Source organism: Leptosomus discolor, chromosome Z (assembly GCF_034619465.1).
Source record: "Leptosomus discolor isolate bLepDis1 chromosome Z, bLepDis1.hap2, whole genome shotgun sequence".
NCBI lineage: Eukaryota > Metazoa > Chordata > Aves > Leptosomiformes > Leptosomidae > Leptosomus > Leptosomus discolor.
The window spans coordinates 3,241,790-3,257,500 of NC_141419.1; the positions used below are offsets into that span (position 1 = coordinate 3,241,790).

The 15,711-nt window shown below is 59.5% G+C and overlaps 3 protein-coding genes, 1 long non-coding RNA gene and 2 other non-coding genes across 6 annotated transcripts; 5 read left to right on the forward strand and 1 right to left on the reverse strand.

Moving 5' to 3' along the window:
• Positions 1 to 515: 515 nt before the first annotated feature.
• Positions 516 to 1,766, forward strand: LOC147413178 (uncharacterized). The gene is made up of 3 exons (XR_015184066.1): positions 516 to 587; positions 939 to 1,048; positions 1,462 to 1,766. It is a non-coding gene; the product is annotated as an uncharacterized LOC147413178 (long non-coding RNA).
• Positions 627 to 742, forward strand: LOC147413179 (small nucleolar RNA SNORA61). The gene has a single exon (XR_015184091.1). It is a non-coding gene; the product is annotated as a small nucleolar RNA SNORA61 (small nucleolar RNA).
• On the forward strand, positions 1,260 to 1,330 carry LOC147413180 (small nucleolar RNA SNORD99). The gene has a single exon (XR_015184098.1). It is a non-coding gene; the product is annotated as a small nucleolar RNA SNORD99 (small nucleolar RNA).
• Positions 1,767 to 2,706: 940 nt separating the features above from the next.
• LOC147413181 (ras-related protein Rab-42-like) lies at positions 2,707 to 4,139 on the forward strand. Its single transcript, XM_086479361.1, has 2 exons — positions 2,707 to 2,957; positions 3,725 to 4,139. The coding sequence occupies exons 1-2, from the start codon at positions 2,707 to 2,709 to the stop codon at positions 4,137 to 4,139; spliced, it is 666 nt and encodes a 221-aa protein (XP_086335487.1).
• A 569-nt stretch (positions 4,140 to 4,708) lies between these two features.
• LOC104339864 (ras-related protein Rab-39A) lies at positions 4,709 to 6,250 on the forward strand. The gene is made up of 2 exons (XM_086479935.1): positions 4,709 to 4,923; positions 5,818 to 6,250. The coding sequence occupies exons 1-2, from the start codon at positions 4,709 to 4,711 to the stop codon at positions 6,248 to 6,250; spliced, it is 648 nt and encodes a 215-aa protein (XP_086336061.1).
• Positions 6,251 to 7,312: 1,062 nt separating this feature from the next.
• TAF12 (TATA-box binding protein associated factor 12) lies at positions 7,313 to 14,961 on the reverse strand. Its single transcript, XM_086479667.1, has 6 exons — positions 14,893 to 14,961; positions 12,997 to 13,248; positions 11,121 to 11,198; positions 10,737 to 10,851; positions 8,792 to 8,880; positions 7,313 to 7,789 (listed from the first exon to the last, which is right to left on the reverse strand). Exons 1-6 carry the CDS (start codon positions 14,959 to 14,961, stop codon positions 7,754 to 7,756), a joined length of 639 nt encoding a protein of 212 aa, XP_086335793.1. The 3' UTR covers positions 7,313 to 7,753.
• Positions 14,962 to 15,711: the final 750 nt, after the last annotated feature.

Here is a 15,711-nt window from a genome sequence, read left to right on the forward strand (position 1 = left end):
AGCAGGGAGGCAGGTACAGGGGGTGAAATTGTGCATTCTCAGCTCGTTCTCTTATGGGATGAGACCATAGAAACAAAGGAATGTTGCTGTGAGGACTCTCCCATCCTCCCCATCCTGATTTGTGTATCAGATTTTGATCAGTAAAATAACCAATGATTATAATAATGTAGGAATATTAATAGAGTCATATAATAGGGTGGACCAGTTGTCGTAAATGTCAAAATTAACAGCGGGCATAACATGCACGTTTATGTTAAAATACGTGAAAGATCATGACTTTGTAGAAAAAGGATGTAAAAATGCTGAGGTTTTGGTGTCACTCTGAAGCACGTCAGGAGGAGCCACCCCCCGTGCTTCCCAGCGCTGCCGTAAAGAAGTTCCTGCTTCTCTGCCACTGGGGAGAGAAGTTTGTCGTGATTTTGACTCCTCATCAACATTAGGGTCTTTCTTCTCGCCAGGCGCTCGTGCTTTCTGGGTGAGGTGTTGGTGACATGAGTCCACAGCCCCCTGCTGACCTTGCGGGGGGTGTGTGATGTCCTCCCGGGCGGTTTGGTGCTCCGGAGCTCGCTCCTGCCTGCAGGACAGAGGTGAGAACGTTGCGCCCTTCTCCGAGCTCTCGGGCCTCTTCCCTCCCGATCCCTTTCCCATCAGATCTGAATACCGATCTCGTGGTCGAAAAAGGAGGAAAAATAAAATTCAAACTGGTCTCAGCCTCTTTGCTGGTGGTCCTGCTTTGAGAGGGGCCAGTGGGAAGACAGTCGGTGTGGGTCTTGCTGCTCTGGGGAGGCTGGGGTGGGAGTGAAACCCCCTCCGGGCAAGAGAAGGGGTGAAAGTCGGGCTCAGAGAGCAGCGGGGCCGTGAGGATTGGCAGGCTGGGGTTTGCCCGGGCTGGATCCGATGCTTTGCTTCCTCGTGACCTGCAGCTCTGTGTTTTTCAGGAATTACTCAGTGGAAAAGGCCAAGAGCTCACGCACCCCGGCCCCGGCTTGTGCGCCTTGAGGCCTGAACCGTGGGGGCAGCTGTGACCCGGAGCGCCCGCGTGCCCTTGGTGGGTGATTCCCGGGGGGAATCTCGCCACTCCCGTTCGAGGGGGCTGGGGCTGTGCTGGAGGGGGGGGCATTCCTTCGTCTGGGCTCTGCAGCTGCGAGGGGTGGGCTCGGGTGGGCTTCGTTAGGAAGGTTTTTAATTGGGCAGGTTGGTACCTGTAGGGGCAGCGTGTGGGTGAGACCAGTCACACCGCACCGGCCCCCTGAGCGCAGCCTGGTCCGTGATGACTCTTTTCTTTGGAGACCGAGGGATGAATCCTGCGGATATGGGGCTGAGGCCAGGCACAAAGGATCCAAAATCTGGTGTGGGGAGGGGGGGGAAAGCGACAGGGAGTTCCTTAACACGGATGGAATCTGAATCAATCCCGAGCGCTCTTCATTCAGGCTGGGTTATTTTTGTTTATTCCCTCTTCAGGTCGAAGTAGAGCGTGGAGCTGAGAAGAGCCCAGTCCCTGAGGGTTTTGGTGCAAGACTTTGGTCTTTTCCAGCCCTCTCTTCCAGCAGCTGGAGCTCAGCGTAGCCAGATCCGGGCTCCTGCCTGAGCTGTGAGCTCCCCCGGGTGGGAACCGCCGCTCCTGTGCTCCCCAAGCTCCTCTTTAAACCCTCCAAGTGGAAGAACGGTCCCTTCCGTGGGGTTTTCTCTGGAGAGGAGCTCGGCGGGGGGGCAGGGTCTGGATAGAACCTGTTTTGAGGGTGAATAAACGCCATCACTTGCATTTCTCGGGGCGTCCCCTGTGCTCGTGTTTGGGGCGATGCCTCGGTGCTCTGAGCCGGGGCTGGGGAGCGCTGGGTGGGTGGTGCTGGGGGGGGCCCCGCAGGACTGCGCCGCTCGGCTGCGTTTTTCCCTCCTGGAAATCGGTGTCTCTGACTTGTTTTTCTTCCGTGCCAAATCAGTGCCCCCCTCGTAACGCCCCAGGGAGCTGGTGGGGAAGCCCCCTGTGCCCCAAAGCTGCTCCTTCCCTTCCTCCAGCCGCCGGAGCTGGGCCCTGGGGGCGCAGGAGAGCGCGGGGGGAGGCAGCGTCTCCCAACGTCGCCGACATCTGCTGAGCCCTGGCGACTCGAGTCGCCCGTTTTCTCGCGCTGGAGACCAAATTTGGGGTGGAAACTGCCCCAGAGTGAGTCTCTTGTCCCCTGTCTCTGCACAGCCATCATGGGGGGGGGGGGGGGCTGATGGCAGAGTCCCCACGCCTCTGCGGGTGACCCGGGCTGTTTGCAGAGAGCACCTTTGTCCAGGGGGGACAGAGTTGGTGTCCCCGAGCCCCCTTCCCTTCTCCCCGTGGGGACTCAAGAGCCCTTTTCCCCCAGAGCTGGGCTCTCCCAGGATTTTGACTTCCTCGGGGGCACGGGGCCCCTCTGCAGCAGCTTGGCCGTACCCCTGCAGCCCGGCTGTCCCCGTCCTTGTCCCAAAAGCAGGCAGCGGGACGGAGCTGGCACGTGACGACGCCAAACGCGAGTGTCCTGAGGATGAGGACGGCTTCTCCCTCCTCCTCCTCCTCGGGACGGTTGGTTTGTCCATCCAGGTGACCGCGAGGCCAGAGCCGTCCCCAAGGCAGGCGCTGCGGGGTGGGGACAAGGGTGGAGAGCCGTCCCCAGCCCCGCCAGCGCAGCAAAACCCAACTGGGACCCGGTGAGTCTGTCCTCTCTGGGCACGGCCACCAGCATGGGGACGGTGACGGGTCCCCCGGACCCCGGGGGACACTACCAGTTCCGCATCATCGTGCTGGGGGACGCGGCGGTGGGGAAGTCCTCGCTGCTGCGCTGCTTCGCGGAGGGTCCGGGCGGGGGGAGCGGAGGGGTGGCCGCCCCCTGCCCCACCGTCGGCGTCGAGTTTTACAGCCGCACCGTCCCGCTGCCGCCCGCCGGCAAGGCCAAGCTGCAGCTCTGGGACACGGCCGGCCAGGAGAGGTTCAGGTGAGGTGGGGACGGGGACACAGCCCCCCCCATGCGGGACCCCAGCACCCAGCTGACTCATTCCCCCCCACCCTGGGGTGGGGGTAAAGTCCCTGGCGTGGGGTAAAGTCCCCGGTTGGGCGTGCGGGGACGGGTGGCGGTGGCTCGCTGGGACGATGACGCTTTAGGAGCTGGGGAAAACCTTGTGCTGAGCTTGCAGCGAAGCCAGAGCTGGGGTTTTTTTTTGGGGGGGGGGGGGGGTGGCCAGGGGAGCAGGGCTGGGTGCCAGCCCTGGGGTGCAGGGCGGGGGGTGGGCTGGGTGATTCCTTTCCTGATTGCAACAGGCTGGAGCCAGGAGCTCCTGGGGGCGCGGGAGAGGCTCAAATGGGGCGTGAAGTGCTGGGGCTGGGTCCTGTGCTGGCCCCGTCCCTTTTGGGGGCCCCAGGGTTGGTTTGGGGGGGGGGTGCCTTGTTTCTGTCCAATGCTTGGCCCCGTTGGCAGCCACCCATGGGTGCTGCACCCTGAGTTGGGGAGGGGGGCACAGAGCGACCATGGAGCCTTCACAAAACCCCACAGGTCTCTGGAGCCCGCCCCCCAGCCTGGGGGAGGGGGGTGCTGAACAGAAAAGGAGGGTGCAGATGATCCAGGCAGGTCTCCCCTTCCTGCTCCTGAGGTCCCAGCTGGGACCCAAAAATCACCCCAAGCCCCATCTCAGGGAAGTAGGGGTGGGGATTGGCGGGGTGCCCCCCCCCCCAAACCCCCCCCCCTCCCCCCCCCGCTGTGCCCAGGTCCATCACCAGGTCCTTCTACCGGAGCGCGGCGGGGGTGCTGCTGGTGTTCGACCTCACCAACCGGGCGTCCTTCGAGCGCGTCCCCGAGTGGTACCGCGAAGCCGCCGGGGACCGACCCCCCGCCTTCGTCCTGGTGGGACACAAGTGCGACCTGACGGCCGAGCGAGCCGTGTCGGCGGAGGAGGCCGCGCACTTGGCCGCCACCCTGGGCATGGCCTTCGTGGAGACCTCGGCCCGCAGCAACCTCAACGTGGAGCTGGCCTTCCAGACGCTGGCGGGGGGCATCCAGCGGGCGCTGGGCCGGGGGGGGCTCACCCCTCACCGGGGCTGCGGTGGCATCAGGCTCATCCCCAGCCAGAGCCACCGACGGCGCCCGGCACCCGGGGAGCCCAGAGAGCGCTGCCAGTGCTGATGGGGACAGTGGGGGGGGGACGACATCCACCCGTGGGGATGTTTCTGCCCCCTGCCCTTGGGTGATGTGCGGGGCTGTGTCCCCGCTCGAGTTTATTCCAAGCCTTAATTTGGGGGCTCTGAAAAAAAATAATACTCCCCTGAAGGAGTTTTTTTAATAAACCTGAGGCTTTTCCACACTAAATGAAGGCTGTGCTGAGCGCCGGACCCCCCGGCAGGGACACAACGTGCTCAACCCATGACATGGGGGATGTTCTGCTTCGGGGAGGGGGGGTTGTTTGTGGTGTAACACACCCCCCACCCCTTCATGTCTGCAAGTGGCCGTGACACTCACTGGGCCTCCTGTCCCAGGGCCACCTCGTGGGAAAACGGGACCAGGGACCCCTGCTGAGTGGTTCCAGGGGGATGGAGCCACGATAAAGGGAGCAAAGGGGCTCTGAAGGGGCCACCCAGCACCCATGGCGGGGTGGGAACGCCTCCTGGGTGGAGGAGCGGAGGCGCCCGGCGCTGCCTGCCTGTACATGCGCCCGGCGCGGGGGCGGCGGGTCCCAGCAGACGGTGGAGGCACCGATGGAGCCGCGGTGGCAATACCAGTTCCGGGTGATCATGCTGGGGGACTCGACGGTGGGAAAGTCCTCTCTGCTGCGGCGCTACACCGAGGGCGTCTTCCTGGACGCCGTCAACCAGACGGTGGGGGTGGATTTCTACGTCCAGTTCGTGGAGCTGGAGCCGGGGCTGCGGGTGAAGCTGCAGTTCTGGGATACGGCCGGGCAGGAGCGGTTCAGGTGGGTCCAGCACCAGCCACGGTGTGGGGAGGGGTGATGGACCTGGGTGTGTGTCCCCTCCGGATTTGGTGCTGGTGGACTGTGGTGATCCCAACCCCAGGGAGGTCCTGGATACAGCCATGTGTCCGTCGTCCCCCCTGCCGTGGGTGAGGAGCCACAAGCACCCGGCAGGCTGCAGGGACCCAGATGAGCCAAAGCCAAGGGTGTCCCCAGCGAAAGGAGCCCTTGGGGTTGCCTTGTAAGCCCTGGCTCCTGCTCCAAAAGGGGTATGGGACACCCCCCTTCCCCCCTGCAAGCACCCCTCTGCCCCACCAGCTACAGAGGGCTGAGGGAAGAGGCTGGGAGCCCACCAGGAGCTGGGCAAAGTGGTTCCCTCAGCTCAGCCGCCAGGAGCCTTCACACCTCCCGGCTGGGGCTGCCCACTGCCGGCCAGGCTGGCTGCTGGGGACAGGGGAGCTGGGTGGGACGCGTCTGCCAGGGATGGGAGAGCTCCAGGGATGCAGCTGCAGGGGACGGGAGAGCTCCAGGGATGCAGCTGCAGGGGACGGGAGAGCTCCAGGGATGCGGCTGACAGGGATGGGAGAGCTCCAGGGATGCAGCTGCCAGGGATGGGAGAGCTCCAGCGACATGGCTGCAGGGGACGGGAGAGCTCCAGGGATGCAGCTGCAGGGGACAGGAGAGCTTTGGTGGCCGAGCAGGGACAGAGCTGCCTGCACCACTTGCTGATAAAGCAAACCCGCCGATTCTCCTCGCTTTTAGGGTGGCTTGGGAGCAACGTGCTGGTTGCAGGGGGCACGACACGGCTGGGGCTGCTCTGCAAGCGGGGGAGACGCTGCCCAAGGCGGCACAGGGGAGCCCCGAGGGCTGCTCACCCCCTTTTTCTCTGTGCCCCAGGTCCGTGACTCGCTCCTACTACCGCAACTCCGCCGGGGGGATGCTGCTCTTCGACCTCACCAACCGCGCGTCCTTCGAGAGCGTCCGGCAGTGGCACCGGGAGGTGATGGACACGGTGCAGCCGTCCCGCCTCGTCTTCTTGCTGGTGGGGCACAAGAGCGACCTGGCAGGGCAGCGGCGGGTGGGTAGGAAGGAGGCAGAGAAGCTGGCGGCCTCGCTGGGGGTGCAGTACATCGAGACCTCGGCCAAGGACGCCAGCAACGTGGTCCAGGCTTTCCAGATGCTGACGGTGGCCATCTACCAGGCCCTGCGAACGGGGCGGCTGGCTGCCACCGAGGCCTGGGACGGGGTGAAGAGCAGCGTCCCGCTGCCGGCGCCGCTCAAGGCTCGGGCGCCGGAGAAGGAAGAGAAGCGGAAGAAATGCTCGTGCTAGAGCTGGGGCCGCCGGCAGCCCGTCCCGGTGGGGTTGGGACACGCTGGGCTCTGCCCGCCGCGAGGAGCAGGAGGTGAAGCAGAGCCGGAGCAGCCGGGGTGCGGGCAGGAGCGGCGAGCGGCTGCGAGGGCGCATTAAACACCCGCTGGTCACCCCTCTGCCTGCCCGTGTGTTCCTGGGGAAGGGGAAGCGCCGAGGCTGCCCACGGGAAGGGCTCAAGCCCCCAGGCAGGGGCGGGGGGCACCCCCGCACCCCTATTCTCTCCCCGAACCCCTTTCTACACGGCTGTCCCCATCCCCCGGAGAGGAACCGCAGGCGAGCAGGTCCCAGGGCAGATCAGCGTTGGTCTGAAACCCCTTTTACCGCCCAACTGGTTCACTCTGGGCCGGTCTCCTCCTCGCTCGGGAGGGCAAGGAGAGCCGGTCTGAGCAGCAGCTCCCCCCGGGGACCCCGAGCTGGAGCAGCCGGTGAACAACTCTGCATCCCTGGGGTGCGGGAACAGCTTCCCCCCGCCCCGCCTGCCCTCGGAGTGGGGTTTGTCCCACTCCCCGGGCTCCTCAGCCGGCGCTTACAGGAGAGGAGGAGAGGAGAGGGCCCGGACTGGTTTCTGAATTATTTCAGCCGAGGCAGTTTCCCCTGTGGGTACCAGGAGGCTGAAGGCCCCGGCAGGGAGGACGGGCCCTGCTCCTGCTCCTGGCACACACGAGCCTCCTCCTTGCCCAGGGGGCTGCGGAGCTGCCTCCTCGCCCCGACAAACGGCACCGGCAGCTGCTCTGACCAAGGCTGAGCAGAGCAGGCAGGAACGGGCAGGGGGACGCAGCCTTTCTCCACATCCCGGGCAAGCGGAGAACCAGAATTGCCGAGTTCTTGTCCTCCCTGTCCAAGCAAGGGGCAAACTAGGCTGGACAGGAGGAGGGGAAGGCGCCTGCCCGGCCCTCGCAGCACGGCAGCAGCCCATCAAATCCTTCTGCTCACTCCCCACCTCAAGATCTCCCACCACCACAGCACCAGGCAAGGCAGAGGCTGCCCCTTTCAGCGTTGGAAGAGCACAAGACCGTGCCGTGGTTTTAGATTAATAATTTCTTTATTCATGTAAAACAAACGCAAGTATTTATATAAACACTGACATTACAAAGTACTGGAGCAGGTAGGGGCAGGAAGGAGGAAACAAAAACCTCTACAGATGCTTCTAATACTGTCCCACACAAGATCAAATGCTCTGTCCCTTGGATAATCACTTATACGATAAACCACTTTCAAGTCACAAATGAAAGTCTTTGTTTGGAGATACGTCGTGCTCTTAGCGGGAACGAGGAAGGGGGCGTAGAATGTTTTTGGCAGATCTCCTCATAAAGTCAAGATATTGCTGCACCGTTAATAAAAAATATATGCTTCTCTGTAAAGCATTAAAAAAAATATCCCATGGATGGCATTGTGGAGGCTTCAGTGGAGAGGCAGATATCCCAAAATGCACTGGTGTCTTCTCCCGGCTCTTCCCAGGGGCTATTTCTTGGTAGTTTTGCGAATCAGTGCCATTCTCTGTAAGAAGAAAGAGGAAAACCGTGGGAAGCTGAGCAGCTCAGACAAGGGTGCTGCAGGAACGAGGTGTCTGGGGTTCTCCCAGGACACTGCCCGACTTGTTTCCACACAGGTCTTTCAAGTCCCTTTGAATCTTAATGGAGTCCCAAGCTGGAGCCAGAGGAGAAGACAGCGCCGGCGGCTTCTCTCCTCGGGGCTGGCAAGCGACACACCGGCGCTGGCGAGGGGCTACGGGGATTGACCGGCCCACGGGATCAGACCCCGCTTCAAGGCCTCCTCTCTCTGCCCAGCGGCAGGAGCTTCGGGGGGGGCGATGGGGCATCACCCACGAACCCTGGCGGCTCCTGCAGGGCAGCTCCTTCCCCGGCTCAACCCAAGAGGCGACGGCCCAACTCGGTTAAAGCCAAATTAAGGTGGGGACACACAAAAAAAACCCCAGAGCTGCTCGGCTCGGCTCGATGGCTGAAACCTGAGGACAACAGTGTGGTCTCTGCTACAGCTCCCCAGGCCTTTGGGCTCCTGGCAGCTGTCGAGATCCGTAGTGCGGATGTCAAACAGCCCCAGGAACTCGAGGCACAGCCTGTCAGCGCCCCAGGGCTCCCATCCAGGCTCCTGGGGTGGGTTCGAGGGGCTAAGCCAGCATTTAACCCCCCCATGCCCCGGTACGGATTTCCTAGCGCCCCGGGGGAGTCGGCAGCGTGTTTCCAAAGGCAGAGCCCGGATCTGCAAAGGGGGCAGCCGCCCAGCGCCTGTCTGCAGCCCTCGGCTGGTTTTTACCCCCTCAGGCAGCGAGGATTGCTGCTCCCCTGGGGGCAGGGCCAGGAGGAGCCAGAGCAACCTCGATCCTCTCTGCACAAACAGGCGAGGAGCCTCTGGAAGTTATTTCAAGTCCAAACCACTCGGAAGAGGCCATAAACCCACGTGGTGCCAGGAGTCCGAGACCACCCTCCCCGTTATCAGGCTTCCACCGCGCGATTCTCGGCGTTACCGAGGGCTCCTGACCTGTTTGTGAGCTTCTGTGGTGCAGGCTTTTTTGTAGGGCCTGATTTCTTCCGAACCAAATCCCGGGATCCACATGTTCCACTGACGCTCTGGAAGAGAAGAGGGCGGGTCAGCACCCCTGCCCCAACCGCCCACCGCGAGAGCGGCCGCGGCACCGCGCACACCGCACACACAGCACCACCGGTGCCGGCACCGCCGGCTGGAAAAGCTTCCCCAGAGCAGGGTGGTGGAGAAAGAAAGCACCAGATTTAGGATTTTAGGATACGGCTTAGAAATCCCCTTACTTTTCCCATCTTGATGTAAATATCAAGAATTCTAATTAGTGGATGTTAGGAGGAGAGACTAATGATTACATTGGGAAAATAAGTCTCAAATGGAATAAATGATTGAATAGAAAATAAAATCTGTATTGCCAATGCTGCTGGCATAGCCCTGTAAAATTCCAGACCTAAGGAATCCATTAACCAATGAGCTGTTAGAGGTCAGAAACAAGGACAGTCTGTTGTAGTCCTGCAGGACAGGATTCAGGATGGTACCCGCTGTGTATAATCTCTGAATCGTGACCAAAGCAGGTACGAGCCAAGAGCCTGCGAGCCAGGGACGTCTTCCTTGACCCCACAGGGTCCATTCGAGGAGTGGTCAAGACCTCCGACTCAGGGACCACCCACCCAAATTATACCCCCTGCTCCCAAGGGAACAAGAGAAGACGACGACAGAGGCTGCGCGCTGATTCGCATCAGAAGCGAGAGAAGACCCACCAGCCACCGAGCGGATGAAGTTCAATATGCATTGTATGGACTGAATCTGTACGGATTTAATGTGTAAATCTCTGTTGATGGCAACGTGCAGGGGACATCTTTGGGAAGGATCCCATGTCCCCGGTGCCCATCGTCACTAAGGGACGTCTCTGCTCCTCTAACTGGGCGTAGGTCAGGTTTTCTGACCCACTGCACGTTTGCAACAGCGGCACAGCGTGAAACAGGGCTGGGGACCCGCCAGGCAGGCGGCTGGGCGGCCACCCGCCGCCCCACCGCAGAATTTGGAGAGGGGATGGGGAGGGGCAGACACCCCGCTCACCCCCCCTGATTCTGAAGGCACCAGCAAGGAACCCGTAGCTACTCACAGGCTGCCACCCCCAGGCCGCTGTGGGCGGAGGGGCGCGATCACGACACACTCGGACAAACTCAGACCTGATTCTAACACCGAGGCCGTGCCCCGACTTCAGCTCTCAGCCGAAGGGGAAAAAAAAACCCTCAATAAATCGTTATAATCAGGTCTGAATTTTGAATAGATAATTACTTTTCATTGATAATTAATTGCTTTTAATGAACAATTTAATTGCTTTTAATGAACAACTAACGTCTTGTATTTCATTATTTTCTGATTCAGTTAATTTACACGATGGTAAGAAATACACAAACCTCCCTGATGCTCAGAGACAGCAGCTGCCGCCTTGCGGAGATGGCCAGAGCCAGAGCTGCTGCGGGGGGTGAAATTGGGCAGAACAGAATAGGGAGGCAGGTACAGGGGGTGGAATTGTGCATTCTCAGCTCATTCTCTTATGGGATGAGACCATAGAAACAAAGGAATGTTGCTGTGAGGACTCTCCCATCCTCCCCATCCTGATTTGTGTATCAGATTTTGATCAGTAAAATAACCAATTATATTAGTTTAGGAATATTAACAAAGTTATTTAATAGGGTGAACCAATCATTTCAAAATTAACAGCGGGCATAACACGCACGCTTATGTTAAAATACGTGAAAGATCATGACTTTGCAGAAAAAGGACATAAAAATGCTGAGGTTTTGGTGTCACTCTGAAGCACGTCAGGAGAAGCCACCCCCCGTGCTTCCCAGCGCTGCCGTAAAGCAGGGCCGGTTTCTGTGCCACTGGGGAGAGAAGTTTGTCGTGCTGGCACCCCTCTGCCTCCAAACCCACTCACCGAGATGCAACTGGACGTCTTTCACTTCCAGGGTGTTGGATTTGCGGTGCCGCGCCAGCTGGCAGGCGGCCGTCACCACGCTCTCGATGAAATCGTCGGCGATTTGCAACAGCATCTGGGGCAGAACAAGGACAAACCACCAGCCTCATCAGTCCTGAGTGGCCGAAATGATGTGGAAAGTACAAAACCAAACCCTCAGAAGCCGGGACTTCAGAGGTGTTGGCTGCAATGGCTGGTTAAAAACTCTTTTGGCCGCGACGGCAGCAGCGAAGACGAGAACGCAGAGGGCTGAGGTGACCCAACCCCCGCCCCCGCCTCGGACAAAGGGCCACCAGTCCGTGAAAAACCCCAAATTCGCAGCCCCTGCCCTGGGTCGGTACCTACTTCCTCCACATCTTCATCCAGCTGCTCGTTGGGATCCACCTCACGCACCAGGTCCTGCAATTTCTTCTTGGTTAAAACCTGAGCGTGGGGGAGAAGAGGAAGGATTTACCCCCCTGGTGCAGCACAGGAGCCGCCCAGGCAGCACAGCCACAAAAGAGCTTCCCCCCTGCTACCCCCCTGAGGCCCAAGTCACACATTATCAGCTCAGGAATGGCAGAGATAAGAACTATCAGGCGCTAAGGAGTCGTTTTCAAGCACCAGTGGGTGCTCTGAGCAGAAAGGGGAATGCAGCAGGCCAGGATAACGAAGTCTCCGGCACCAAAACGCCCCTGGCTGAAGCAAAAGGGGACACAAAGGGGGCAGAGGGCGAGTACAAGGTGTTACCAGTGACTGAATTTGTGCTCAGGGCCCAAAAGAAGCATTTCCATGGCTCTGGCGCTTATCAGCTGGAGTGTTTCAAATGGAAAAGAGATACGGGAGCGCTGGGTTATTCTGGGGCAGGAGGCGGCACCCTCTCAGCCCAAACGGAGCAGAAATTCTCCTGCTGCTGAAAAACAGCACTGGAAAAAAGTCTTGTAGGGTATGGATGGAAGTTACCCCCACGGATCTGGGAAATTCCTGCCCTTCCTGGTTCCCTCAGGGTGGAACTGCCTGTGTTTGCGGCACCAGTTCACCTCCCAGAGGGGGCACGGTGATCAGGGGGGGTGTTCCTGGGCAGCAGCTCCTGGCAGCGACACCCCACCCCAGTAAGAGGGAGGCTACAAACCTGCACTCCCATTTCTCCCATCTAGACCCCAGTTAAAAAAAAGAATTTCCCAATCACAGCCCCAATGTAGAGCTGCCTGAGACTGGAAAAACCCCTCTACAGCGTCCACATCCCACCCGGATTGAAGGCGCCTGGGAGGGCAGAAACCCTCGGAGGGGTTGGCCCAGTCCGTAACCGACCCTGTAACAGACCTCACGTTCTCGCTGGTGATTTAAGGAATTCAGGCAGGTCTTGTTGCATAAAACCATCAGATTTAGAATGTTAGAACTGTGCGTGGTTTGAAATCTGTAAGCGTAGAAACGTCACCGGGGGACTGCGGTTTAGAAACTAGAGAAGCTTGAAACCTGTTATGCACCAGTGATGCTGTTTGAAAACCCCTCACCCCTCTTATTTGGATTTGAATATCAAGAATTCTAATTAATGGATATTAGTAGGGATGACTAGTGATAATTTGGGGTAGATCAGCCTCAAATAGAATAAATGATTGAATATAAAATAAAATCTGTATTGCCAGTGCTGCTGGCATAGCCCTGTAAAATTCCAGACCTAAGGAATCCATTAACCAATGAGCTGTTAGAGGTCAGAAACAAGGACAGTCTGTAGTAGTCCTGCAGGACAGGATTTAGGATGGTACCCGCTGTGTATAATCTCTGAATCGTGACCAAAGCAGGTACGAGCCAAGAGCCTGCGAGCCAGGGACGTCTTCCTTGACCCCACAGGGTCCATTCGAGGAGTGGTCAAGACCTCCGACTCAGGGACCACCCACCCAAATTATACCCCCTGCTCCCAAGGGAACAACGGAAGACGACGACAGAGGCTGCGCGCTGATTCGCATCAGAAGCGAGAGAAGACCCACCAGCCACCGAGAGGATGAAGTTCAATATGCATTGTATGGACTGAATCTGTACGGATTTAATGTGTAAATATCTGTTGATGGCAACGTGCAGGGGACATCTTTGGGAAGGATCCCATGTCCCCGGTGCCCATCGTCACTAAGGGACGTCTCTGCTCCTCTAACTGGGTGTAGGTCAGGTTTTCTGACCCACTGCACGTTTGCAACAGCCTGAGCATCTTCCCCCCCCCTTGTCCTACAGCCGGGGATGAAGTTACCTGGTTGCTTTCAGGGCTGAGCCGTCCTCCTCCGCTGGGCGTCCCAGGCATCTTGGCCACGGTGGTGCTGTTGGCCATGGAGCTCTGCGGGGGGGTGCTGGCCGGCTCTGGCTTTATGGAGGAGAAGTTGGAGAGGTTGATCAAGGTAGATGGGCCAAACTGGTTCATAATCTGTTGAGCTTTAGCTTTTAGGTCGTAAAGCTTATCGAGGTCCTGCTTCTTCTTGGGGTTGTGGGGACCCAGGCCAATCAACTGGAAAGGGAAGCGGAAGGCCGTTAGCAAAGCGAGAAGGAACCCGAGAGGGTGATTGATGGCGGCTTTGGAGCAAACCGTGACGTCCCGACGGGTTTGGGGAAGGTTTGGGGAAGATCAGGCGTCTCTGGACGCAGCACGAAGGGAGCAGCAACGTTTAGAAGAGGAGAAAAACCTTCCCTGGGGGATGAACCACGAAGTCTGTCGCGAGCAGAGCGGCAGCGTGGCCGAGAGGCGGCAGCTCCGCGGTGGCACTGCCCCGCCGGCCCCTTCCTCGGGCACGGCCGCCCCTCGCTCTGGGCCTTTCCCAACACGTTTCCCTCGGGCCACGAACAGCTTCGAGGATGAGGCCACGCCAAGAGGGTTGAACCAAAGGACACGGCTTGTTCCTGCGGGCGGCGTTTGGGCCTGCACCTCCGGGAGAAGGCAGGGCTCGAGCTCCCGAGGTGGCTGCCGCAGGGAGGAGGCCTCGGTTTGGGCAGCGCCCCGCTTCAGGCCCGACCCACAGCCATCCCTCGGGGCGGGCTGGACAACGTAGGGTTTGGTTTCAGCCCCGGGTACTCTGAGGTGCCGGGATGGAGCGAGGCAAGCGCTCCCCCGCCCTCGGGAGAGGCTTTTCCCACACCGGGCGAGCGCCAGCGCCGGCGCACGGCGTCAGATTGACCGAGCTGTGAACCAGACGTGGGTGGCGGCACCTTCACTGGTTACTCCGACCTTCCAGGTTCACCTCTCGGTGCCTGAGGTCGTTCAGGTTATCGGGCACCGAGCCAACACGCCGGCAGCGACTCCGTTTCGGGCCGGCAGGCGCTCAAGCCCAGGTTGTTGAAGCTTTGCTCTGGCCTTACTGCTCCACGAAAGGGAACTCGCCCGAACCCTGGACCTTCCACCCCGCCGAGGGCCGCGGGGAGCAGCGAAAGGAGCCCCGGAGGAGCGGTGGGATGTCAGAGCCCCCTCAGGCAGCGGCTGGGCCCAGAGACGGGCGAGACGCAGCCGCTGAGGGCAGCTGCCTCTTCTGCAAAGCCTCGCCGGGGGGAAACTTTACTTCGAGAGAAGGAGAGAAGTTGTTTAAGCAGCTTTACAAAGCGATGAGCGGAGCGGCTGCTCCCCGAGCGACAAACAGGCACCTTCCCCTCGCCGGAGCAAGCTGTTAGTTTGGATTAATTCCCCCCAACACACACAGCAGAAATCTCAGTGGCTGCTTTAGTGCTTCACTCCAAGGCACACCCATGCACCGCCGCACCTCCAGCCACGCAGCCCTTTCAGGAGAGTTTATATCCGAGAATTCCCGAACAAACCCCCCCCCCCCCCCCCACTCACACCCTCAACCCTCTCAGCTGGAGGATGAGCGCAGCACAAGATGAGGAGGGGCTGCAGCGTGCCAGCCTCGGGTTTAGCTTAGGCTCATCCACACCTCGCTTTACAAATCCCCACAGCCGGAATTCTCACCCACCATGCAGGGGAGAAAGCTGGGACATCCTCGGGGAGGAAGCGTTAGGAGCACAGAGTCATCGGGCCCGTTCCTTCCCGGATCTCACCGCGCCCTTCGCGTGCCGTGAAGGTCGCCAAACGAACGGGGACGCGCGGCTTCCCCGGGGCAGATCCCACATGCCAGCCCCGGGGCGAGCCCCGGCGGTTTTTACTTACAGCTATCTGAGTGTCTACATCTTTAATGACATCCGCCACCGCCGTGGGGCCAGCCAACGGAGAGGCCATTTCCCAAAGCCTTCCCAGAACGTCAGCAGCCAACGTTAACCTACTCTCGCCTCCTCCTCTTCCACATAACTCTCGTTCCTACAGGAACACCAGAGAGTTTTCGTATCACCCCTCGTCAGAGCGCAAAGAGGGCGGGGTTTCACGCAAGAGAGCACGTCCCCACGAGGGTTTATCCGTCAAAGATGTCACGCGAGCACACGCTGCGGAGGGCGAGGCACCTCCCAGGATCCCGAAGCTGGTGTAGAAATTTGGCCAAATTCCATTTTTCCGTCCGAAGACAGAGAATCTGCTATCAGCCACCACGTCAGAGCCTGGACCTCTGCAACAGCGGCTTCCCTCCGCGGCAGGAAAGGCTGGTGGCCGCAATTAGCACCGCTGCAACTCGTTAAGCCCTGGCACTGCAGCGCAGGGTCACAGCTCCCATCAGAGGCTGCGCTGGAGCCAAACAAACCTTCAGCACTCAGGGGGCTCCCACGTCCATTAAGATGCGAAATCTTCACCAAACATTTAAATAGGTTTGCAAAAGTCTGGACAGTTCCAGCTTCTCTTTATTGTTCATAAAGAAAACTGGGAAAGTTCTTGGGATTTGCTTTCGTTGTTATAAAAATGAGAGAAACTCCTCCCTTGGGCTGCCTGAGGGAGTGGCTGTTACAAGCACTTACCCGCCAGCTGCACTAACAAAAAGGGAACGAACAAGAAAGTCCTTTTTTCCCCCCGGGATGTGCTCAGTAGATGCCGAAGGGCGACTCA